This window comes from Rhodamnia argentea, chromosome 7 (assembly GCF_020921035.1).
Source record: "Rhodamnia argentea isolate NSW1041297 chromosome 7, ASM2092103v1, whole genome shotgun sequence".
NCBI lineage: Eukaryota > Viridiplantae > Streptophyta > Magnoliopsida > Myrtales > Myrtaceae > Rhodamnia > Rhodamnia argentea.
The window spans coordinates 243,057-266,965 of record NC_063156.1 but is presented as its reverse complement, the minus strand read 5'-3'; the positions used below and the strand labels follow the sequence as shown (position 1 = coordinate 266,965).

General features: G+C 39.2%; 2 protein-coding genes across 3 annotated transcripts; one reads left to right on the top strand and one right to left on the bottom strand.

Annotated features, from left to right (window-relative positions):
* Positions 1–9,641: 9,641 nt before the first annotated feature.
* LOC115740330 (translocase of chloroplast 34, chloroplastic-like) lies at positions 9,642–12,406 on the bottom strand. 2 transcript variants are annotated; one of them, XM_030673824.2, is made up of 8 exons: positions 12,078–12,406; positions 11,570–11,677; positions 11,376–11,500; positions 11,040–11,304; positions 10,817–10,885; positions 10,555–10,716; positions 10,321–10,442; positions 9,642–10,146 (listed from the first exon to the last, which is right to left on the bottom strand). In XM_030673824.2, the coding sequence occupies exons 1-7, from the start codon at positions 12,174–12,176 to the stop codon at positions 10,332–10,334; spliced, it is 939 nt and encodes a 312-aa protein (XP_030529684.1). In that variant the 5' UTR covers positions 12,177–12,406; the 3' UTR covers positions 9,642–10,146; positions 10,321–10,331. The 2 variants fall into 2 exon arrangements, with proteins under 2 accessions (XP_030529684.1, XP_030529679.1); XM_030673819.2 differs by lacking the exon at positions 9,642–10,146 and having other exon boundaries at positions 10,178–10,442.
* A 1,482-nt stretch (positions 12,407–13,888) lies between these two features.
* LOC115744755 lies at positions 13,889–17,660 on the top strand. Its single transcript, XM_030680083.2, has 4 exons — positions 13,889–14,303; positions 15,404–15,457; positions 15,875–16,000; positions 17,067–17,660. Exons 1-4 carry the CDS (start codon positions 13,929–13,931, stop codon positions 17,259–17,261), a joined length of 750 nt encoding a protein of 249 aa, XP_030535943.1. The 5' UTR covers positions 13,889–13,928; the 3' UTR covers positions 17,262–17,660.
* The last annotated feature ends 6,249 nt before the right edge of the window (positions 17,661–23,909 follow it).

Sequence of the window (23,909 nt, the reverse complement as noted above, 5' to 3'; positions counted from 1 at the left end):
AAGCCGAAAAGGACGCTGGCACCTACAGCTTCAAAGCCTGCTGATAGGGAGGGAAACCGAAAAGGACTACAGCTTCAAAGCCTGCTGATGGGGAGGGTCCAGGATCTACAGCTTCAAAGTCTGCTGATGGGGGGAAGACCATGGTTAAGAGAAAATATGTGAGGAGAAAAGGAGTCAAGGCTGAGGACTCCTCCATTGATCCTGAAGTACGCCAACTGTCTATAAAGTCCTGCCGGAAGGCCTTGAACTTTGACACGGAAGAACAGCCGAGAAAGACACAGACCGAGTCTATTGTTACTTCGGCCTATGGAGGTGCATTGCAGTTGCATGGACCACTTATCGTGCCCAACAACCAAAGCACTTTCAACAGTTTATCAGGTACCTAAGCAAAAGCAAAAATTGACCTAAGAAAATCTATAAACTAATTGAATTCTTCTTTCCTCGCAGCTCAAACAGAGTTAGTGAGGAGACAGATGACCTTTGTAGATGCGACTGTCAAACAAGCGGAGCTCCTAGATATAAACAGAGAGACTGATGTTAGTCAAAATGCATTGACATCTTATGAAATGACGAATCATGAGCACAATTCCCTTTGTTCTCTATGAGAAGGACGGAACCATCCAAGCGGAGCACCTAGATATCAACAAAGAGACTTATGAAATGATGAATCGTGAGCACAATGCACTTGTTCTCTATGGTTCTGATCTGATGAAGAAACGACGACCAAAAATTAACCTTGATAAAGAAACCAGCCGAGTGTGGAAGCTTCTTTTGGGAAATATAAATAGCGAAGCTATTGATGAAATAGATGAAGAGAAGGCAAGGTGGTGGGAGGAAGAATGGAGAGTCTTCAGGGGGCATGCATACTCATTTATCGAACAAATGCATCTTGTACAAGGTATTTTATTCAAAGGCTCCATGCGACTCCCAAAATCAATCTGCCGGATGGGTGGATAATGATCTAGTCCACCTAAATACCAAATTAAGAGAAGCTGATTAAGTTTTCTCTCATCACGTCCCGTCTAATCTGTTTAGAGCACAAATGGAACTTATAACTCCTACTGGATCCGCTCATTGCATGATGACCTAAGTCATGCCATTAAGGTGGACAAGGACTTTGACTTGCTAAACTTGGAAAGTTTCAATAGATATCTTTAATGACCTTTCAGATTAACTGATGACAATACCCTACCTACCTTTCTAAGCATGGAGATGACTCAAACAAGATGAAAAAAACAAATTCGAAAGGAAAGAGTAGAGGTGCTGGTAAGGAGAAAAATGAAGATTTTGACTGGGACAGCTTAAGAAGACAGGCAGAATCCAATGGAAGGAAGAGAGTTAGAACACCAAACACGCTGGACTCTGCAGACTGGGAAGCTGTACGATGTACAGATGTCAATGAAATTGCTGATGCCATCGAGGAACGAGGAATGAAAAACATACTTGCAAAAAGAATCAAGGTAATACACAACCCATTAATGAAATTACAATTAGTTACATGAAGGAGGATTCATAATAATTTCACGGCCTGGCAATGTGCAGGATTTCCTCAATCGGCTTGCAATGGAACATGGAAGCATTGATCTAGAATGGCTCAGGGATGTTCCACCCGACAAAGCAAAGTATGGTCTAAAAATGCTTCTGAATTCATTTGCACATTATGGCAAAATTCATTTTTTGACGAGTAAAATGCTTATATTTTTTTCTGTCAAAAGTAAATTTCATGCATTGTGCCCTGTAATTGCTATTATAGATTATTCTGAGGTAAGGCAATGTCAGTTAGTATATAGATGGAACTGTCCTCAATCCTCGCATCTGGCTCTGGTTTTGTAGAGAATATCTGCTAAGCATAAGAGGCTTGGGGTTGAAGAGCGTAGAGTGTGTGCGGCTTTTAACACTCCACCAGCTTGCTTTTCCAGTAAGTTGAAGGCATAACCAGATACATGGTGTCATTGTTTCGACAGATAATGTCAGCTAGCTGCCATTCTGAACCGGTAGACACAAATGTTGGACGTATAGCTGTAAGGCTTGGATGGGTACCACTACAGATGAAGCATTCACTTTCACTTACAGTACTCATGGCAGTTGAGAGTGATCAACAGTGCGAAACTAATGCAGGTCTTCTGTACAAAAACCAAACCAAATTGCAATGCCTGTCCTTTGAGAGGAGGATGCAAACACTTTGCAAGTGCTTTCGCAAGGTATTCTCGTCTCCAGCAATTATGTTCCTGTCCTGTGGGAACAAAACCACATTGAAGTTCCACACAAGCAGGACCAATACTCCCAAAACAACTGAGTTTTAGAGGCATAATAATTAAAGCTGAAAAGCATGGCCTAGGCAAACAGTACAAGTAAGAGATGCACCTGCTTAGATCGTCTGTAACAAAGATATTAAATCTAGAAAATAGCACTTGGACTTTCTACATCCAATTCTAATTAGTTGATGACCAATTATTGTTACCTTTTCATTGTGATAGTGATACTTCAATAGCAATTGGTAGCGTGATTTTCATTATCGGAGTACTGCAAATATCGTCAGACCAGAACACGTGTTTCCACATATTCAGTACTCATATTTTGTGCAGTGCAAGGCTTGCTCTACCTGGGCCAGAGGAGAAGAGCATAGTGTTGCATGGAACAGGAAGAAACATTGCCAGCCAAAACATTGGCAAGAACTTAGAAGAACAGCAACAAGAATGTCAACCTATCATAGAGGAACCTGCGACCCCAGAACCAGACTACACTCAGATACCAGAAATTGACATGGAGGATATGTTTTCAGATGGTTTGAACAAAACTCCTACAATCAAACTCAACAAGGAAGAGTTCACTCAGAATTTACAGAAGTACATGCAGCAGATGACATATCAAAAGCTTTAATTGCTTTAACTCCAGAAGCTGCCTCCATTACTGTGCCTAAGCTTAAAAACGTGAGCGGGTTACGGACTGAGCACCTAGTGTAAGTCTAACCTTCTTGACCACTCAAGTTACTCACATATGATTCTCATTCTTTGATTAACTTGAATGGAGGACTCTGTTCTTTGGAACCTCTGTATCATCAATATTGAAGGGTAAAAAATGAAAAACAATTGCTAAGTACCACAGTGTCTTATGGCTCCTAAAAGCTGATCTTTGCGTTATAGGTTGGTCAACAGAAGACATTCAGCACTGCTTCTGGAGAGGTATGTAAATGACCACTTCTCCTTTTTATATTGAAGCATTTTTCTTTTTCTCCACGATTAACTGCTTTCTCAGATGTTTAATGAATATGCAGAACTCTCAAACTAGCAAGAAAAACATATGCCTATTTTTGCTTCAATCTTAAAGGCATCTGAAATCGGCAGACAAAAGAAGTCAGAGCATAACTAGCTATGGTTTCCAACAGCTAGCCCACGATATTTTCTATTTCTATTATAATTGGTGAAAGGTGACAATATGCTGCACCATCTCTATAGTCTCTAATTAAAAGAATTATTCGATCATTATAATAGATGAGTCAACATCCACACCGTAAATTTTCACTTCAATCAACTTGAACACCGGATCCTGATTAGAGTTAGGAATGCCATCCACTAAACCTCCAATTACCCACTCACCCTACATCTCCATTTTTGCAGTCATATCTACTTGCGCCTCCATTTTAGGATGCCTTCACTTAGTAACTTCTTAGGAACTTTTTCCCAGCTTCAATATTTTAGATGCTTAAGACATCCAATAAACAACTCAAGGCAACTCTTAAGAAAAAATTGTCATCATTGTCTATATTACAGTTAGTACATGTAACGACTTGAGTTCTCATCCTTTTAACTCATGCATTGCTCGTGTATTGCCTATGAAACGGAGTCACCCGATCAACTGGCCCATTTCAGATTAGCAGAATCTTCACCAAGGGCTTCCTGAAGCCTTGTGAAGGATTCATGAAGCATTCAGCCTGTCAAAATCTTTCCAACTTCTTTGTTTCCAAAAGTCTCTCCTCCAGATAATAGGTCTACATAGTTTTAGTACATACAAGAAGAAAAGTCAACATTTAGACATCTTGCTAAATTAGCATCTTCCATGCAATCATGTGCTGCAGGATATGTTTGTGTGAGGGGATTTGACAGGAAAACAAGGTCACCCAGTCCATTGGTGGCCAAACTGCACTTTCCGGCTAGTAAGTTACCTAAGACAAAAGGTAACAAGGATGATGTTTGATAATGCGCACTATGTTGGGGTGCCACAAGACTAGATCAATAACCATGTCAAGCAAGGAACCATGCGTTGGATAGCAAATTCCAGGCATGATCCATGGTCAGAAGTTCCACAAAGCAGAGATTTGCTGTTGCAGCTACTCAACTCTTGCTCAGGTTCAAGCCATTCTTTCATGTGAGAATACAAATTTTCTTTTTTTGGGTTGAAAGTCTTACAAATCAGTAAGCTTTGAACTATGGAGGTTTCTCTCAGGCTTTATGCAACTAGTAAATTTCCGTGACGTTTTACAATTACGGACTGTGCTGTTTTGCAGGATTTGTTTGTGCAAGGGGATTGACAGGAAAACACTTGACAGTACAGCACGGGCAGCTGTCCATGGCCAGAAGGATGATGGTGCATAAGCACCTATTATGTTGTGTGTTCTGCCTTCTACACAATTTTATTTTTTTTTTTTGTGTGGAGATCGGAAGTTTTCTTTATTTTGGTCAGAAGTTTACAAATCTGGAAGAAGATATGAAGGTTTTTCATGGGCTTGGCTTTACGCAAAAGCCTAAAATGTGATTTTATACTTCGTGTTTGTTTCACTTTTTAGTAAGATGTTCAAAATGCAATGGAGGAATGAACCTGCACCTTCTCATTTCTTTCATAGATAAAAAATCAGAAAAAGAAAATGTAATTTCAGTATCTGATACTCTATATAGCAGAAACCAAGAACAGCCTTTGACGTTCTTCTCTTCTTAGAACCTTTTAATTTGAGTTGTAAAATGTGTGGCTTTAGCTTCCTGATGTCAAAGTAAACGCACGAATTTCCTGAGCAAGGACATTGTAAAAGTTCACATCTTTTGTTCCTTGTGTCATGGTAGCCAGCTGGTTCCCAGTCTTGGCCTCTGGTGGAAGCTGAATGAGCTTGTCATCTTCATTGGTCATACGTCTAACATTAATTGTTTGAAAACCATTTTTATTGAGGAATGTTGTACATTCAAAAGAGATTGATGAAGGTGTTAGAATTTATGAAAAAATTAATTTAGTTTAATATAATTGTTGTTATGATAACATTCCCGATTTAAGGGCAATGTTAATGATATCAGTTCCTTTTTTTTAATCATGAGTCGAGTCAAAGATTACAAAATTCCAATTGTCATGAATACGCATGCACCCATAGCAAGATATATCACCCATACAGTTAAAGGCATCACCAGAGCCACATTAATGATAACATTCTCTCATGCACATTTCATATTCCATCGTCCCTAATCGAAGTGCATTCATTTGTCGGTGAGAAGAGAAGAGATATACATTACATATGTACCACTTGCAAAATATTGTCCGCTTTGGAGTGCAGCACAAGGCTCGCTAACTCCTTGCAGCACAAAGCTCGCCAACTCCTCATAGTTTTGTTTCTTCGAAAGCTGCTCGTATAACTCTCGAAAAAAGCGTCTTGCAAATTTAGAAGGTCCAAGGCCATATAAACCATCTCAAGGTCCGCTCCCTAAGCCATGTGGGATAAGGATGTCACATAACCCTCATCTATTTAAACAATATACTAAGCTCTAAATTTCGGGGACAAAATTTTATAAGGTGTGGAAAAACTATCACACCCCATTTCTATTAGTTCCTAACTGGGCAGGAAAAAAAAATGGAATGGAAAGTTGACTCGTCACAAAAAGGAGTCGCAGTGACAATGCAAACTCAAGAAGGAAGTTGAGCATAACTTTCGGAAAAAGGGACCTCGAGGGATGATTATCTATTGAGCCGAAATCCGGCTATGGAAGCTTAATATTACGAAGGGAGGAGAGCCTAAGGGGAAACGACTTGCAGTGAGGTTTGGATGTTTTTCTTGTTGGGCTAGTGAGCTCACCCATGTGGGTCTAACTATTTTTCAGGTGAACGAAAGTGAGTTAGCTAGCAAATGAACGTGGTGGATAAGGGCAAAGCATACGTTAAGTTATCGGAACCAAGGTTAAGGTCAGGCTAATTTAGTGGTATCTACGAACCTCCAATACAATTTATTGTTAGGAGATCACATTAAACACACAATATGACAAGCAACACCACATAGTTGGTTCAATCAGCCAGCATGATTCACACTTTACGGAATGGATGAAACGTAAATTCACATGGACAATGCATGCTAGCATATCATGGCAATGCAGAATGGATCTATACATGGTTCATGCTTTCTCTGAGTGAACATTTGTAGTTTCTCATTGGATGCAAGCGAGATCAGGCATATGACCTTTCAATTCCAAAGCCTCATGGTCCTAGACCATGGCATTCCCCGCGCACAGCTCAGGGCATCTAACCACGGAATTTCCCCGCACACAGCTCAGGGACATCTCGATTCCTCCCAAGGCATCAACGAACTCATATGAACAATGGTTTAGGGTATTCATGTTACCGTGCCATGATAAATGCACTACAAGCCCATGTATGTTTAATGTGTTCTTTAGTTTTACATTTCCGGTTTCCTTTGGGGTACTGTCGACTTCAAGGCGATAAACTCTCTTGCTTTACCATTTATCACACATAATGTCATGCACCTCAAACATCAGCACTCTTAGGATGCCCATGTACCTTAATACTTTGCTTCTTATATGATTTCGGTTCTAGACAACATGATACTGACATAAAAACTTAGAAGCCTCAACTTGATGCCATGAGAATTAGACTTCTTGATACACTACCGAGGAATGCCAAAGAAAACGTCCCATGTTCAAGACACCCATGTCCCTATTTCAACCCACTAAACCGATTCTAAAATAAAAACTTGCCTCTGGTTAGATCAAGTATGCGACTAGATGTGATAGAACGTCTATTAGGTTGGGGTTTAGCTAGATGTGAGTCTCGAATCCAGTGGAATCGATGGCCAATGTATGGCATACTTGATCTAACCGAGGTCGATAATGGGGTTATATGGGAAATACTGACAAGGAGGAGTGAATTAGTATCAATGACTGCTAAGATGGTTGGTAACTCCTTAGCCGTAACTTTTCTTGTGTGCCTCTCGTGGTGGTATTCGTTGTGTGCCTTGACTCGTTGTTTGTAGGATTTTACCTAAATATATGAATGAATGTACGGTTTAGTTGTTCGGTTAGATGCTCTTACTTGTTAAGCTGTGGTTAGCTCACTCCTATTTGGGGGCTATCTTTTCAGATACTCTGATGGGGAAAAGGATCGTGCCCTAAAGATGGTGGCGAAGACGAAGCTAGTTGATGGTATCGAGAGGATGAAAATAGTCATCGTAGTTTGTGATATTTGAACCTTTGTAAAGAATCTTCCAAAAGATATATATATAATATTAAATAAACTTGATTTCATTTCTCGAGTCTAATTATTATTGATCGTGTGTTTTATCGGGTTTATGAACATTATGAAAAGCTTTACTCTTAGAGCGTCGTGCTTATCTTTTTATTCGTTTATACATGCACTTGTATCCTGTAGCGTCTTCCGCATGTGCCCTCTATTATAGACAATTAATAGTAAATTAAAGCGGAACACGCAAGCAGGTGGCGGGGCCCGGGTCCCGACAACATACACCATTGTTTCTAGAGTTTCTATGAAATTCGCGATTTGAACTTTTGATTTATGAAGGAATTAGGTTTACGCTAAACCTAAAATTGACCTAAAAATAGGGATTCTTATGTTAATAGATTATCAAATTAATTAAATTGAATTTACTAATCTAGTTTGAGTTCTCCCAAGTTCTACCAACTCGCAACTTAAGGTTCATGATTAATTATGCAAAAAAACATTTTCAATTTCGGAGCCGCCATTAATCTTTTGTGGTAGGAGATTAGAAACCTAAATAAACTATTCGGGAGAAAATACTTTGTTCCATGCGAACCGGAGATTAAAAGAATTCGGGAACTTGATTACATTGATTATTCAATTAATGCCCTTTCAATAATAAATTTTCATGACAAATCCTTGGTTTGGTGATTTCAATTAATTATTTTTTTGGGATTTTCTCTTGTTAAATGCAATGCAAATGTAATCTAACTATATGACGTATAAAATGTGATGACATGGAAAAAACTATGCTACATGCGAAAATTAATATGCAAAATAACGTGCCATTATGATATGAAAAATGCATGAATGACGTGTATGTTGACCTCACAAAATATGCAATGACATGGCAATCATGACGTGGCAAAATATGCACGACATGGCATAATATGATGTAGCAAAATATGCATGACATCGCATTTTTGGGTATTATTGTGCATTTTCGGATTTATGAAAAATTGAGATAAAAAGCTATCCTAAAGTGAAATAACACCCAATTTAATTCAAGAAATTGATTTCTCAATGTCCTAAACTTTACTAGGGGTCATTTTCCATGCAAAAGGTATGAGAAAACATGGTTTAACTTAAGAAAACATAGAGTATTTTTTTAGATTTTTTGGGAATTTATTTAAACCATGAAAAGGATCAAATTTGAACAAAAGTAAACAATATTGCCCATAAAATACCTTTAACTATGAAATTCTGATTTTTATTCACAACATTCCCCGAGATTGGGGCTATCAAGTGAATATATTATAGAATTACCGGCATCCCCATATACATAAGAAAACTTTGAAATTCTATTTAGGAATTATCAATTTGCTTCTCAAGATCGAGGATTTGATATAAAATTCACACGTGCGGACACAAGGCACAATATGTGCTATGGGCAATCTTGTTGACTAATGTTCAAACTTTATAAAAATAAACAGAACACACAATAGCAAACAAGATGCAAAGATAAACATACTAAACAAATCAACCATCAGACCACATTAGTTTCGAAAATCATAGGGGGTTGCGGAAAATTGCCCTATTCATCTAGATTCACATCTTTCGAATGAGGAAGTTATCTTATGATATTTTGAAAATATTCTCAGATGATCTCCAAATTAAAAGGTATTTTCAGCTTAAGCAAGATCTATCCATAATATCAAAAGATGTGCAGGATATTCAATTAGGATATACAATCAACCAAATCAAATAACAAAGCATAAAATATTCTGAGGATGAGTATTTTGTTACCTGATTTGGCTAATCGAATTGCCAAATTTTGAACTCAAAGCACGTGAGGATCTGCGAGAGAATGAATTGGTGAAAGTCTACTTCCGATCTTAAAAGTCTATTTATGCTCTTAAACAAGCATCCGGCCATGGTATACAGAGCTTAGTTATTTTCTCGTAAATCTTGGGTTTATTCAATCAAAATGTAATGCATCCCTATTTATCTATTGCAACGAGGATGCTTGGGTTTTCTTTCTTGTATATGTCCACATTGATTCCGTGCAGGTTAACATAGTAATTGCACTTTAGGAGGAAATTGTCAAAAAAAATCCTAAATCTCTTATACTTTTGCCAATTCAGTCCTAAATTTTTTCACCTTTTGTCAATTCATTCCTATTGGCCGAGAATCATTGATGTGAACGTCGGCCGTCCAAAAGAAAATGGGCGAAACACACAGATCTCCTATAGTCAAGAACCCTGAGGCGAAAAAATGTAACTTACAGATAAAGGTGAATGAATTGCAATGGTTATCTGAGTATACAAGAATACATGGTAGAGCACTCTCCCGAAAAATTCAATCTCTCAAGAGCCTCTTCCATCGATTCACAAAGTGGAAAGCCTGTAAAAAAGCTGATGCTCTGGCAGCTCTGTTCCAACTTAACCGGTCTTCTTAATGAATGAACATTTCATGGAGCACGTTATAGCTACAAAACCAGGGGTATCTGATATCTTTTGCTTTTGTCCCACAATTCAGACAAACATCACAGAACTAGCCATCTGTTGAAAACCCACTGACAGCCTCATTGTGAATACTGGCAGGACTCATGCACGAGCATACATGTCGAGCCAGTCATGTAAGATAGCGACATATTTTGCTTGATCGAGTTCCATCTTCTATTGAGCTTTACCATCATTCTACTGCATTCCGGTCTGCACATTGATCCTATATACAAGTGGATGGAGTCAAAAGAGGAGATTTGCATACTGAATTCCTTCATCAAGAATTTCACTGTTCTATCATGTAGAAAAAGAATCTCGAATAACAAACCGCCAGAAAGTTCCATCCGCAGGGCAAACACACTCAACACAAACATTGACAGCAACAGAATTTACGTACGTTATAGTTGATTAAAACTTTCGACTAGACAACCCAGTGTCCCTTAGCTCCCATGCTGGTCTTGTCTCCCTTGCCATATCATTCTTGATTGCCCGTTGTAGAGGTTTAATGATGAAGAAGTACTGTTAACAACCAAATACAACAAAAAAGAGCTTGCATCAACAACTGTCTGGCGGATGATGTGTCTGGCGGATGATGTGGAAAGAGCAATATGACAGTTCCATGGCAACTTACTTGGAATGCAAAAACTAATGGTATAAATTCTTTCCATCTCCTATCAGGATTTGGCCCTTCAATCAGCTTCTTGTTTACCAATATAGGTTTGCTTCCATTTAACGCGACCTCTGTGATTGTTTTAACTAAATTGGGAATCCAAGCTGTTCCACAAGGAAGAACCTGTGCACAGAAGGCACACAATAATTTTTGTCAATGGCTGCTCAAACAAACAAATCATAAAAAATAAAAAGGTGATAACTCATAGTGAACAGTGTCTGACCTTTTCAATGTTTTCATTCTTATTACATCTCCCACTGTTCTCAACCAAGGCAACAGGAATGGCATCGCCCTGGTAAAAACAAATGAAAAGTGAATAATTATGCATTACAGTGAGAGAAGTCACACAGAAAATTTATGGAAGTTGCATGCTGTAGGTTGAGCGAAAGGCTCTTCACGGGAAAAGGTCGATGTTGACGGTAAATCTTGGGTAAAGACAAATTTACCCAAGTATCTTGCTTCTTTATCTTGGCTCCAGATCGAACAACTTTAAGAAGGGCCTCTGATCTTCCAGTGAAGAAAACATCATATTCCAGGCCATCCGGTGGCAAAAGCTGAGCATGCGTTAGGACAACCAAGGCTCTTTTCCATATCTCTTTACCAAAACTCTCTGTAACAGCCTTAACGACCTGCTTGTCCAAGTTATCCACCCTATATGTATCCAATCGGTCCACATAGAGGAGAATGTCTATGGTCTTGTTCACAAGGAAGCTACACAAAACGGAAAGAAACATAAGACAATCCAGATAAGTCGAGAACTGACGGATAAAGGTAAGACCAACCGCTTTATATTCTCAAGAGTCTGGTCATTAACATATCCCCCTTCTATGAGCCCAGGAGTGTCAATGACATTGAGCGTAAAACCAGCCGTTGAGCGTGAAACCATCACAGGTCGTGGAATTTCTGACTACAAGACAACTATTATGTATTAGACAACCCCAACAGCATTAACATGGATGAAAAGTAAACCATGTACCTGGAAAGCGCTGACGGCAACAGCCCTCTCCCCTATAATTGAATTAACAGTGGACGATTTTCCTATGCCTCCCTTCCCCATAACGAGGATTGTCAAGGTGCTGACATTCTGCGCGAATGGTACAAAAATTATGTCCCCCAGAAATGAGTGTGCAGAAATACTTGAGAAGCATGCCACTGCATTGGAAACTTAATTCTACAGCAACGGCTATCCCGAGGATCTGAAATAGCCGCTCAGGCATTTCCATTCACACATAATAATCTTTCTTGCTCGAGACAGAAGGCCGTGAAGAAACATATTTTGGCAAAATAGCATGAACCAATCTAGCACCACACGTATATTGAAACCATGCTTTTCAAAACATCAGAACAAGGACTGTAGTGCAAGTATAAAACGCAAGAAACGCTAGGTGTGCACCCGCAGCATCGTAATCCACTCGCTAAAGTGTAGCAAAAACAAACCACAAACATTTGCGCAGACATAAACATCGGAAATTGAGAAGTGAGACCTCCTGCTTGAGTTTGCCAAGCAATTCAAGCAACTTGGTCTGAGTGGCAGCTGGGAACTGTTGAATCCCCGTCCATTCGCGAATGAGTTGGGACGCCATCGCAGCCAAATGCGTAAGAAATCTTGAGAAATGTATGAAAAGCAAGGTGAAGAAAGAGTGAAAAAAAAAAAAAAAAAAAAAGGGCGGGCGTCCCGAATAGAGAGTGATAAACCCCAAACCCTGGACAAAGCAAAGACCGGCTGAGAATAGAATACTATGGCGATCAATTGATGAACGCCGTGTCCCTGCGCTTTCTGGTGAGAGCTGCTACGGCCTTATCGGTTGGAGGAGCCGTTGAATCCCGTCTCGTCTTCCGCGTATTTATATCCCTTGAGTCGAGTCGGGCCGAGCCGCCCCGCCCCGCCCAGCGAGTGCCTTCTGTTGCGGGTGTCGGGTCGGGTCGGGTCCAAGCCCCATCGGGCATGGCATTTGTTCTTTTGCCTTCTCATTAGGAGAAGTAAAATGTAAAAGGGTGAATAGAATTTCCCCTATAATCACTAAACCTTACGAGGATTTATCATCATATCATCGAATTTCTAATTCTATCAAGCAATTCCGTAAAGCTTTTATTGTTTTTAAATACATTCATTTTGGATAGGATTTGTCATGTGAACTCCTAATTTATGATAACATGACAACCACATAAACGATTCGCTGAAAAAAAAAATAGTCAAATTTTGACCAAGGTTCATCATTAAAAAAAAATTAGGAAAAGCATGATTTATTACGTGAATGAATTTTTAAGTCTCGCCAAGTTTTAATTTTGAAGTTTTTCATGTTATTTCGTGACTTTTTTCTATATCATTCTCTTATTACAAACAAATAATTCGTCTCTTGTTTTGTGACCCTTCAAGTTTAAAAGAACCTTTAAACCACCTAAAATTTGGTAACTCTTACACTTTGTCAGTAACCTTTTCTTGTATATTTCTAAGTTGCACGATACCATGGGAAGTAAGTTTTTCACGTGGTCCGATGAACATATCCATCACCAAAAAAAAAAAAAATCCTCTTGTGACAAATAAGTTATTTTTTCACACTTTAATAACAATAAGAAGAAATTTTTTTGACACGAAGTATGGGGTTGACTTTGAGTTTCTTATATGTAACTTTACAAAATTCAAATTTTGACTCTAAATTTAAACTGATAAGGCTCTCCATTGTAGGTTATTGTTTAACATAACAGTCTCTCTCTCTCTCTCTCTCTCTCTTTTGCTTTGATGTTCTCAGATTTTTTTTTTCTTGAAGCCCATTCACCTTCCTCAGCCCGAATAAGTTACAAGAGCTCTTGAGAGTGCGAGACAAGCACAAGGGAATGGAGAAAGGATTTTTTGCATGCGCGTTGTGAACTATCAAAGCTAAATCAACTCTTTTCGTAAAGTTTATAAAGCTGTGAAATTATGTATTGATAGAAGTTCGGGTTGCTGTTGAGCCGTGAGATTCCAAAAAGTCAATTTGAAAGATCGAAACGATATTTTTGAAATTTCACCCGCTTTTCTGGTTGATTACAAATAATTATTTTTTGGAAACCAGAACGGGCCAATTCTCGATAACTGGTCATTGACCCGACCTGAATCGGATCCCCTGCACTAAAATTGTCCCGTACATTTTGGCTTACCAAGAGGAATAAAAAAAAACAAAAGAAGAAGAAAAAGAAAAAGAAGCGCGGTAAATAACAGGACAGCCGCAGAACAGTCCATAATCTTCCAGAAAGGAAAAAAGAAGAAGAGAAATTGGTATATTCTTTTGTCAAAGTCAAAAGAGGCTTAGTTCATTTTCTTTTCTCCAATTCTTTACTTGCGTGGGCTGGTGGCGATGGTTACGACCACAAACCTCCCTTGGAACCCCACTCTGCCCGCCCGACCCCATCGCCTCCGTCCCTTCGCTCCGCGCCCCGCGACGCTTCCCGTCCGCTCCTTCCGGCGCAGCGACTTGGACCGCTTCGCCCAGAGAGTCGCCTCGGGCGAGGCCTGGAGGGATGCATGGCGGAGTGCCAACGACCGCTTCGAGCTTTTCCTCTTCGAGGCGAGGAAGACCACAGAGCGCATCGACCGCCGCTACTCGGTCTCCCGGCGGCTCGGCGCCGTGGCTCAATCGGCCGCCGATAGAGCGCGCGAGATCGACCGCGAGTTCGAGATCGGACAGCGGTGGCGGACTTTCACTCTGGATTTCAGCAGGAACTGGCCCCGGGTAAGCACTTGCTGTAGTTAATCGCGGTTGTGTGTGAGACAAGCTGGTGGTTCTTGCTGTAGTTGATCTCAGTTGGGTGTGAGACGAGCCTATGAGCTCGGCGTTTTCTTCTTCTTCTTTTATTGTTTTCTACTCGTTTTGATTGGATAACGAAATAATGCTAATGAAAATGATACACTTCCGCTAGGTGCTTTATGTACAGCGGAATTGCTTGTGAATTGCTTCTCTGCTTGTGTATGGATGAGGTGTTTAAGCTCGGTCGGTTCATTTTTATAGCAGAAGAGGTTGAGATGTTACTCAGCCCCTGTATTTGGTAAAACTTCTAAGCTCGATTGTAATTTCTGAGAATTGTGAAATTGAATAAGCCAGTGTTAGCTTCCCGTGGAGGAGCAAGAAGTAACGCTTGTTCAAAAGCAAAACAGGACCTTGTTGGAGATGCTCTGCTTTTGCTTCGTTTGGATGATTGGAAGAATGGTGAATGACACGCACCCTGTTGGAGTTTATGTTAAATAGGGTTTTGATGAAACTGTTGCTTTGTGTTTCCATTTACTCTACTTGTGCTACAATTTTGAGGCTGGAGAGCAAGTTTCTGTATTTGCACCTCAAGATGATATAATCCAGCTTTAGTTTTTAAATACTGTAATATCAATGGAGAGAAATTGACGTTACCATTTCATTGTTAAAAAGGGGAAGGATTTAGTTCAAGTGGTATCAAGAGAGTGCCTTCCCATTTACATTGGACATCTATGAGAAAAAGATCTCATTTACTTAGGAAATCACTTACTTTAGGACTCAACCCAGAAATAGTTTTGGCAGATGTCTCTCTCCTCTTTATTAGAAATTGATTTAGTTCTCTCCTTCTCCTAGTTAGGCAGAAGTTCACTATTGTCCACAAGTTTTGTACCTGTTCAACTGAATTATGGACAAATGTAGAAAAAATTGCACGACTCTGTGTGTGTGTGTGTGTGTGTCCCCCTTCCTCTAAGTTGCTGATTGACGATGTCTTCTGCACTTTCGCCATTAGTTTGTCAAGAAACCAAAGGGTTTTCTTCTTGATGTTTTTATGTACAGTTACAAGTTCTTTTTCCTTGTACTTGCAGTACAGGAAGGATCTCAATGACTTTTTGGAGACGCCACTAGGAAGAGGCTTTGCAGTGAGTATCATATGTAACTTGAAAATTATATGTTTATCAAGATAGTACTGTTTGTGTGATTTATTTCTTCATGATGCCTGTAGAAACCTTATAAGGAAGATGCAGTCCGAGTGTATAACTCTTCCTCTCACCCTCAATGATTCAGGGTTATTTGCTTTTCCCCCAGAGGAATTTTATTCTCGTATCCAGAATTGGTTCTAATTGAGTAGATAATTGGGTAACTCTGCTAGTGTGACATTGAGAATGCTTGAGTTGAGCAGCCCATGCATTAAACATTTATCTGCATCGTATCTTGTTTGTTCTTGTCCCTATCGGGTGCTCAGTCTGTTTTTTTTTTTTCCTTCTTTTCTTTTGCTCGAAGATTCTTTTGCCAATTGATCGCTCACATTCTATCTGTTTCCCTGTCCTTGTCTGTAGACAATTTTTTTCCTCTGGTTTGCATTATCCGGATGGCTCTTCCGATGTCTGATACTTGCTACCTGGATACTGCCTTTTGCTGGTCCCCTTCTCATTGGAACAGTTGCCAATAATCTCATCATCAAGGTATTGATTCTACCTTTACTTCCTTTAATCAAAAGCAGAACATCGCATTTTAGCTGTTTAATGCATGTGTATTGTAGGGCAGGGTTTCTTCTACTATTTCTGTTTATGTATATTGAGAACATTCCCAAATTTGATGTATTAAATGATATGACAAATTACAAGTGGAGATTGCAACAACTGGGTAGTACTGAACACGCAATTAAAGTCTAGCACACCAACTTATTATATTTTCTCAACGAGTCTTAAGTGTATTTGAAAACTCTCCAGTGACTTTGAAAGTTTTCTATGTGAAGGATGTATATTCTGCATTGGTATGGAAAGTTAAATTTTACGAGTCCCCGGTTGTCTTTCGTTTTGGGGCTGGAGAGTCTTCAGTTGGTTTACTCTTTGGAAATTTGATTGCTAGATATTAATCATGATCTCATATCAAACAGAGAAATAGGTTAATAGGGATTCATGATAAAAGAAGTAAGGAATATGGAAGAATATAAATTGAAACGGGAAAAAGATTTGTCTCAAACAGTAAGTCACCTCCTTAATTTCATACTTAGTTGGCTACAATGGGGCGAGAAGGGCTTCTATCCCTGCCTCTGAGTTAGTTTCTGTCTATATTTGAACACTGTTTAGTTGGAATGTATGTTTCTCTTCCCCACATGGAATCCAGTAACAAAACTATTGTTCCCCTGGCATTAATAATTCCATAATCTGAAGAGAGAAGTTAAAAAATCATTTTGTTCTTTAATTGCGTACTGAATTCTTAGGAAGCGACAGTGATTGAGTTGAGAAATGTAAGAGAAAGAGAAGTCCGCGAAAGATAAAATTGAACACGTGACTCTAGGTCAGATTGCAAACTGCCTGTCTATCAATGAGCAATAGAGTGGATTTCTCTCAATTGCAAGTTCTGCAGTGGTAATTTTGGTTAAACTGTTTCTTTGAGAATCTGTAAATGCAGTTCTATGTAAGATGTGAACGCACACGAAAGTTTTAGTGAACTTCTTGACTTGAAGCTCAGAGAGGAACTTGTCTTCTAGGATTTCTGAAACTTCTGACCGTGTGATGAACACAGGGCGCTTGTCCAGCTTGTAAAAGGCAGTTTGCTGGATACAAAAACCAAATCGTTCGTTGTGCCGGCTGTGGGAACATTGTATGGCAGCCGAAAGGGGACTTCTTTTCACGAGATGGGTTCTCAGGTGGTGGAAGACGCAACGCTTCTTCGAAGTCTGAACGTGACATTATCGATGTTGAGTTCGAGGAGAAATGACTGGATTTTATCAGTCCATGCGGCATAAGGAAGAACAGCTTGCTTTTAAGTGGCTCCATCTCTTCAGGTTCTTCTCCAAAGGTTCCTTTTTTAGAAGCTGCTCGATATGTATCATAGTTCTCTTATGCCACAGGAAAGTAGAAGAGGTTAGATATAAAATCCTTCCGCTTCGGTCGAAACGTTTGTATTTGTTGCTGCTGTCTCTGATAAGCCGTCACAGTTTGGCAATGTTGAGAATATCCTTGAGTATCATTGCTTGGTTTGTTAACTAGTTGTTCGACATCGGCGGAGCTTATCTTTCATTTAGGTTGCTGTTCCCCTACTCGATGATTTTGTCCTGGTAAAATTCAGCAGACATGGCTCATACTGAATAAAGGTTCTGTTGAAGATTTCATACCATTAGTGAAAGGTGATCGCCACGAGGGGCCTCATCCATAGACAGGTGGGGCCCCACCTAAACAAGTGGCGAAAGCTAAATGGAGTGACCTATCTGTTGACTTGGATACGTGACTGCTATGTGGAATAAAGCACTAAATTATCCTTCATCATACCCATGTACAAAATGAAAGCTTAGGGTACCTTGTGATCCTTTGTCCTCCCCTCTCGTTCGAAAAACCCTCCACCGAAAATGGCAAAGAGAATAAAATGAAAGTTCACTTACAAGATCTTGCCTAATTCAAACGCAATGTATTTAGGCAAACCATACATCGCGACAGATGTGGATTTCCGATGGCCAGTCAACCAATATAAACAAGAAGCTCTGTTAAAATTTTGTCCAATACCATCTTGAAATTCATGTGTCAACTATATTTTTGATAAACGAGAATTAATTGCGAGCGAGGTGTGTCAAGGGGTATCGATTTCAAATATTTCATGAGGCGAAAATTAATATGAAAGATTGCGTGAGTGAATCCAGCTCTTCAAGCAGTGGGAATAGCTCGCCTGTGATAAGTGACATTTAATGTCGGGACATCAAATGACATTTCTTTTTCTTAACCACCCTCTCCCTTGTCGCCCTCCAATAATAGGCGAATAGTACATTTTTTCCCATGCTGAGACATTCCACGGCCAATCATGCACACTTGAATGGTAAAGTTGCAAGACTTTCCTCATAACAAACTATTGTAATGACAGTCAAGCCAAACTGAAAAGTTTTGACGGACAAATAAGCCTTGTTTGGTGCTAAAACACCGTTTCCTCAGAGTTTCTTCTTCTTTACAGAGAGCTACAGCTTCGCCAATCGATCCCATTGCTACTTCAAGAGCCTGCTCATTCTTACTATCGATATCCTAGAAGATGGAGCATCATTGTTAATAGTAAATCCTTTATCGACTCAATGACAGGAGAAAAGAAGCTACACCAGAAGAGACAACAAGAATACTTCAAGAGCCTGCTCATTCTTACTATCGATATCCTAGAAGATGGAGCATCATTGTAAATAGTAAATCTTTTTTCGACTCAATGACAAGAGAAGAGAAGCTATACAAGAAAGATCCTAGAAGAAAAGTACTTGGGCAAAAATAGGACCGAATATACACGATTAGTCTTTCAATTCCTCGAGTTCCTCTAGATTAATCTTTACCTCTTTCATCTCTCAATTCCTCGAGTTCCTCTAGATTATTCTGTAAGGCAGCTAGCCAGACGTGTCAAACCTTTTACGGCCACTTCCAATTTCTTTTCAAGTTCAGACACTCTAAACTTGAAGGACTGCCTTTCTTGTTCAAAGTTTCTCTTGAGAATTTCCATTTGCATTTGCAGGAACTATTCAAGACAACTTCCAAGGAAAAAGAATCAGAATGATTGAGCTAAGATTAATTATAGGAGATGTCACCTCATCAACTGCTCTCTTCATGTTTTCTTCTGCTTGATGTGCCCTCTCAGCATATCGTTCTTTGCAGTACTCTCCGATGTTTGACTGCTCAACTTGGTCAATTTTGCTGCCAAGCTCCTCTTCTCTGAGGTTGCAGCCTGAAGGACAAAACAACCTATTCAAAAGAAACAAAAAGAAAGAGAAAAATGATAATTAGGCAGACGAATTGTACTTGAAGAGCTGTGTCTCTCTCGTGACAAAGAGCTTTTAGCCTAGCACAGTCCAGCATCATTTCAGTTAAGTTTTGCTTCTCCAATTTATCTCTCAGAGCCTCCATTTCTTCCCGCAGGGTCACTTCTTGCTTTCGATTTTCACATAATTCTTCCGACGGCTAATAACACAGCAGACCATATGAGTTTTCGTGAATGAGAAAGACCAAGTAAAGATATCATTAACTAACGGTGCATTCATATTATGCAATAGACAATCAGTTCCATCATGCAAAACCAGCCACAGAGAGATCCTTCAGTGCCCTTAAAAATTATCCATGAGAATGTTAGTGAATTACATAATTACTTGAGCCGCTAATTAACAAACTACAATTTCACAAGATACAGACTTTATCGTATCGGTTGAAAGAAAAACGTACCCTCAAAAGCTGTCGTCTCATCGCCAGTCAGAAATAAAAAGAAGAAAAACAAACAGGGGTCACTAGCACACTTCCGCCATCCCCACGGACAAAAGAGACAGAGGAAGGAAACGAACTCATATAAAAAATAAATAAATAAACTAGTTAAAGCACAAAATATATCTTTGTACCAACAAAGAAAAACTTACTCCAATTATAGTGTTACAGAAAACTTACTCCTGAGATTTAGAGTATTAGATCTTCTAAATTAATTGTATTCAATCACGGCGAACATATTTTTAGTGACAAAAATACCACGACCACCCGTTTGACCTAAACCCGAAACCTTAAAATCTAGAGCCAAAGCCATAAAACCCGAAAACCCTAAATCCTAAACCTGGCAAGATCAGATATAACCGTCTAAGACCATTGACATTACCCATTCCATCGCCTTATGGGTTTACGGGCATTCATTAAGGAAGAACGGAAGCATCCAACATTGAAGCTTATATCAATATCACTTTTGAAGCTTTTTGGCAAGATATTTATTTGTAATATGGCTAACTGCGTACATCTTATCAAAAGCACAAGTTAACACTTGTTTTTGTAATAAAAAAGTTGACTGATTTATCCAAGTTTATGTTATAATCTCGTTGGCATGGTATGACAAATTTTTTATTGATTTATTCAGAATATTCGGACAGAAATTTATAGACTTAGCTTAACTATAAAAAGAAATTAAACATCCTAATGTAGGATTGGCCTACAACAAAACACAAAAGTACGTCAAAGAAATTTGCTAGTAGTACATAGTATCGAGTATGACTCTACCAAAATTTATTGCTGGTAATAGTAACTTTTTCACACCATTGTGTTTGTCATTTTTTTTTTTTTTTACTTCTAATAATAAACGGTGAGTATCTTTTTGTCAAAGGAAGATGTGTTTTTTACTTGAGCAACAGGAAAATTACCAAAAAATTCATAAATCTATTACAATTATAACAATTCGGTGCTAAGCTTTTTTTTTAGCCAATTTAGTCCTAAAATTTTTGCATTTGCGTCCATCCGGCCAATTTGTGTCAGAAATTGCTTACATGCCCGGTCAGCCTACGTGGCACGTTTTCTTTTCATTTTCTAAATTCACATAATTTCTTTATTGTTTTGTTTTGTTTTGTTTCCTTTGTTTTTTTTTTCCCTTCTTCTTTCATGGCCGCCGGCCTCCTCGATGGCCAGCAACCGGCAACAGGCAAGGGCTGGTGCATGCTCCGACCTCAAACTTGCACTTCATTATGCTTCCGCAAAATCTCAACTTGCAACCTGTTCGAAATCGTCCCAAGAATCCTGAACTCGCTGTGATTCTCTTGAACCCGAGCTTCCACGCTCGACCCGTACTGCAAATCATCAACCAAATCAGAGATCCAGCGTAATTCCCTGTAAAATTGCTTGATGGCAGACAATCTCTGGAGATGAGAAACTCGCGCTTTATTAGCAGCCTTCGCGCTTTCCTCAACAAGCGACGCTTGTGCAGTTTGCAATTGCAATTTGCACATAAGAGAGATAATTACCACAAAAAAAAAGTCTTAACTTTATTATGTATCAACTCAATTCTAAACTTTTTTTTTGGCCAATTTAATCTTACACATTTTGTGTTTTGCCAATTCAATCCATCCGGCCAATTTTGGCCGGAAACTACTAACCCGAATGCCGATCGGCCTACGTGACACCATTAATTAGGGGTGTCAAAAAAGCCCTAGCTGGCCCAACCCGAGCCGGCCCAACCGAAAATTCATCTAATTTTCGGGCCTTTTCGGGCCGGGCTTCGATATTGTCCTCGTAAGGCTTGGGCCGGGCCTGCTCCGGCTTTTTTTTACACTCTCATTTTTTTAAAATTTATTTTCTTTTCATTTTTATTTTTTTATATTCTTTCATTCTACAAGCTTGCTAAGTGCTTTTGATTCCGAAAAAAAGAAAAAAAAAGGGAAAAAAAGAAGAAGAATCCAACCCTACCAAAAGAGTTGGGGGCATATGTAATTTGGGCCCGGGCCGAGACCCAGCCCGTTGACACCCCTACCATTAATGCTGATGTGGATAATTTTTGTAATTTTTTAGTATTTTTTCTATGACTTTTTTGTTTTGTTTTCTTCCTTTTTTTTTTTTCTTTTTTCTCTGCGATCTCCAACCCCCTCGATGGCCAATGAGGGCCGACCTTGCCCGCCGAGCAAGGCTCACCCGCAAGGGCGAGGTCGCCTCGCCGGCTTTGAGTGAGGCTTGCCCTCTCCCTTGCCCGAGGCCGGCGAGGGTCAACCTCCCCAGCTTCGGGCGAGGTTAGCTCTCTCTCTCTAGAGGTTGGCAACTCATCATGCTCGACTCTGCCAAGGAGTTCATCACCGGTCAGAGGGCCGTCATCATCAAGCACGATCTCTACAGAGCTGCTCCAACAGCGGGAGAAAAGAACTCTCAAATCTAAATCTAGATCAAAATATAAGAGCTTCCACTACTCGGAGAAGTGGTACAATCACTTCTAGTGCAGTACCGACTCACCGTACTCCTCAATCTTACTGGACTTCTTGTTTGGAGGATCTCAAGCAACAGATTGATTCCCAACGACAAAAACAGAAGATACGCTCAACGAGCAAAGAAAAAAGAAGAAGGAAAAACTATACAAAAATAGTAAAATTTGTTAGAACAAATCGGGAGAGAAAATCTTAATTCAAGTTTAGAAGATGGAGCATCCCTCGATTGTACGAGCTCTAACCAATCTGCAAAGAATAGAGGTCTTCTCTTTTATATTAAAGTACCGACAACTACATCACCAAATTAAATTAACATGGGTTATAACACAAATAAAAATCTTAAAGGACATGGTTTGATTGTATGGTTAATTTCACTTCCTATCTATATGGTTGCATGATTTTGATTGTCTGTATTCGTATATTAAATGAGTATGTTTAGAATATATACCATGACGGGTGGAGATGATAATTTTACCTTAGAGCTATTATTTCAGCAGAGATTGTACTCTCAAAACATGGATAAATTCAGCTTTTCCAGCTGGACAAGACTTATCGTCCACAAAAAGAAAAACTGAATAAGAGAATAATGATTTTTTATTTTATTCTACAAATTGGGAGTTATTCTAGCTCTGCCGCAATATCTCCTCTATTTTAGATAGAGATATATTCATTAAAAGTTCTAAAACTTATCACGAAAGCGCAATTGAGTCCTAAGATTTGCAAAAATGCAGTCAAGTTCTAAAACTTGTCAAATTGGTACAATAAGTCCTTTCATTAACACTGTCCAATTTGACTAATGAAAAATGACGACGTTGTTTGTTTTTAAATATTTTTTCTCTCATACATAGTGATAACGTGACTAAAACGATGTCGTTTTGATTAAAATTTGATTTCTAATATGATTTTTAGTAATTTAATTTATATATAAGGCGAGGGTCGTCAGCCCTTGCCCGGTTCTCCTCATATTATTGTTATTCGCACTCCTTTTTCCCCACAACATAATTCGAAGCTCATGTTTTCCATAAAATGGCGAAGGCTATTCGTTTCTTCGAGCTCAACACCGGGCCGAAGATCCCCTCCGTCGGGTTGGGCACTTGGCAGTCCGATCTTGGCGTCGGCGACCACCGCCATCAAGATTCTCTTTTCCAGCTCTTTTTTGCTTCTATCTTCTTTTACTTTCCTGATTTTCCTCGAGAAATTGCTGGGTCAATTTCGTGGGTGCAAGAACCAGTTGAGAGTCGATTGAAGTCTTTTTTCTCGTTTTTTCATGTTTTGTGGAGCAAAGTATGGTATGCAAGGTGGCTTCACGTCGAATCGGAGACCGGAGATTCGGAGATTAAAAAATGGGTTGCAACATTAGAGGGAAAAGTGATGGCCTCCTTTTGCAGTTCTTAGTTTTCCTTCTTTTTGTTTTTTTTTTTTTTGGGTCAAACTTAGTTTTTCTTCATTCGGTTCAAATTTATTTGATTCTGTGTTAAGCTGCAAAAATATTTGTTTCGACGAGCATGTTAAGGGCCTGCATGATAACGATTCTGGTTTTCTGATTATGTTTTCCGGAACAAAAAAGTATGAGAATCATGTTTGGTAATGTAAATGATTATGATTCTTATTCTGTTCGTGGGAATAGTTTTGGAGCAAAAACAAGAACAAAAAAGAGTTGATTTTGAAAAAAAAAATCCCTTTTGAGAATCACAAAA

Bases quoted from the DNA above. Each gene is read 5' to 3' on its own strand.
- LOC115740330 (XM_030673824.2), bottom strand. From the start codon at position 12,176: ATGGCGTCCCAACTCATTCGCGAATGGACGGGGATTCAACAGTTCCCA. The intron at 11,501-11,569 runs GTACATGGTTTA...GTTGTCTTGTAG, and splicing joins TTGCCGTCAGCGCTTTCCAG to TCAGAAATTCCACGACCTGT. The intron at 11,305-11,375 runs GTTGGTCTTACC...CGTTTTGTGTAG, and splicing joins ACTCTTGAGAATATAAAGCG to CTTCCTTGTGAACAAGACCA.
- LOC115744755 (XM_030680083.2), top strand. From the start codon at position 13,929: ATGGTTACGACCACAAACCTCCCTTGGAACCCCACTCTGCCCGCCCGA. The intron at 15,458-15,874 runs GTGAGTATCATA...CCTTGTCTGTAG, and splicing joins CACTAGGAAGAGGCTTTGCA to ACAATTTTTTTCCTCTGGTT. The intron at 16,001-17,066 runs GTATTGATTCTA...TGATGAACACAG, and splicing joins CCAATAATCTCATCATCAAG to GGCGCTTGTCCAGCTTGTAA.